This window comes from Populus euphratica, unplaced genomic scaffold (assembly GCF_000495115.2).
Source record: "Populus euphratica unplaced genomic scaffold, PopEup_1.0 scaffold1.1, whole genome shotgun sequence".
Lineage (NCBI taxonomy): Eukaryota > Viridiplantae > Streptophyta > Magnoliopsida > Malpighiales > Salicaceae > Populus > Populus euphratica.
In genome coordinates this window covers 4,120,287-4,121,811 of record NW_011499845.1, presented here as the reverse complement: position 1 = coordinate 4,121,811, position 1,525 = coordinate 4,120,287, and the positions used below count along the sequence as shown (strand labels likewise).

At 35.7% G+C, this 1,525-nt stretch overlaps 1 protein-coding gene across 1 annotated transcript; it reads right to left on the bottom strand.

The window, feature by feature from the left end:
* Positions 1-251: 251 nt before the first annotated feature.
* Positions 252-1,084, bottom strand: LOC105122226 (Plant invertase/pectin methylesterase inhibitor superfamily protein). The gene has a single exon (XM_011021222.1). It carries the CDS (start codon positions 956-958, stop codon positions 431-433), a length of 528 nt encoding a protein of 175 aa, XP_011019524.1. The 5' UTR covers positions 959-1,084; the 3' UTR covers positions 252-430.
* Between the last annotated feature and the right edge of the window lie 441 nt (positions 1,085-1,525).

The following is a 1,525-nucleotide window of genomic DNA, read 5'->3' as shown; positions in this document are numbered from 1 at the left end:
GCAAGATTGCAGCAAACTGATAGTCTCTGAATCTGTCTTGTGAATTAACTTTTGTCGCTAACTCGCTTAACTACTTGGAAGTTCAAATATCCGTACCCTTTCCAGAAGCTTTGGTCAATTGGAGTTGGGTTTATTTCTTGGAGCGGTGAAAAAAACCAGCCTCGAGTTAACGCAAAACCCTCTTTTAACACTAGGCATCCAACTCCAAAACAGAACAGACCCAAAAAAGAAGCTTATATGGCAGAAGAAAATAATAATAAAAGATTAAAGATGCCAATACTTCACTGGTTCAAACTGAACTGCTGCTTCAAGTACAAAAACTTAGATACAGACCTGAAGGACTCTCACTAATTTAGTCCAGCAATGAAGAGAACTGCTACATACGAAAACAGACACTATCTAGTAACCACAATAAGAAGGCAGAACATAATCAGAAACCCTTCTGCAATATATTGATAATGGCTACCGCGACATCAGAAAGATTGCTGATAAGTTTATTCCTCTCAGTCAATGGTGATTCATTCTCACCCGAGAAGTGTTTTTCACAAGCATCAGCTTGTTTGGAAACATCAGAAAAAACATAATTGGCAAATCCATACCTTCCTCTAATCAAAGCATCAATGGCTTGAGGAAGATTGTACTTGACAACTGGTATGTACAACTCCGCACATTCAGCCAGTGGCCTCTCTAATGATGTCCCAGTTTCCTGTTTAACTAAGCCTTGGATGAAATTCAGGGTATCGGTCACATTGGACAAGACGAGATTAGCCATTTTAGAGGCTAGAGATTTAACATCAGTACCTGAGTTTGGTTGTAAAGACAAGACACAAAGGTCGTAGAAGGGTGTCTTCTTGCATATCTTGTCTACTAGATCACCACATTGGGTTAGTGGTAAAGGAGCTGAGAGGAGGAGGGTGTAAAGAAGAAGAATGGACAGTGAAGAGACTGAAGTTCTCATTTTTCGCAGAACTAAAAAGGAAGAGGGGCAGCGAAGGGTAGGGAATTAGATTGGTTTGGTGATGCAGTTATATGATGGATTCTGTTTGCATGCTTATTGTGCTCTGAAATGAACTCAGATCTTGAACCAATGCCTGCCATATATATAGTAATGTCTCAATCTGTGGATTGTCTCTGTCGTCACTCTTTACCAGTTTCATACGGAGTTGCGTTCACATTATTCTCTGATGTTAGTTGTTAACTGAACTCGTGATCTCGTTAATCATTGTATAAAACACTCATATTTAATTCGGAACCTCGAGTCATGGATTCTGAAATGATTATTTATATTTAAAATCGTTAAGAATTGGTTATGAGTTTCTGCTTAAACTTTTCAGATGTAAATTCGTCAGTGATTTTATTTTTCTTCATCATCATCGCATATACAGAGGATGTTAAAATAATATTTTTTTTATTTTTAAAAATTATTTTTAATCCTATTATGTCAAAATAATATAAAAAAACATAAAATTTTTAATATTAAACAAAAAATAAATATTAAAAAAAAAACATGAATAATATATATATA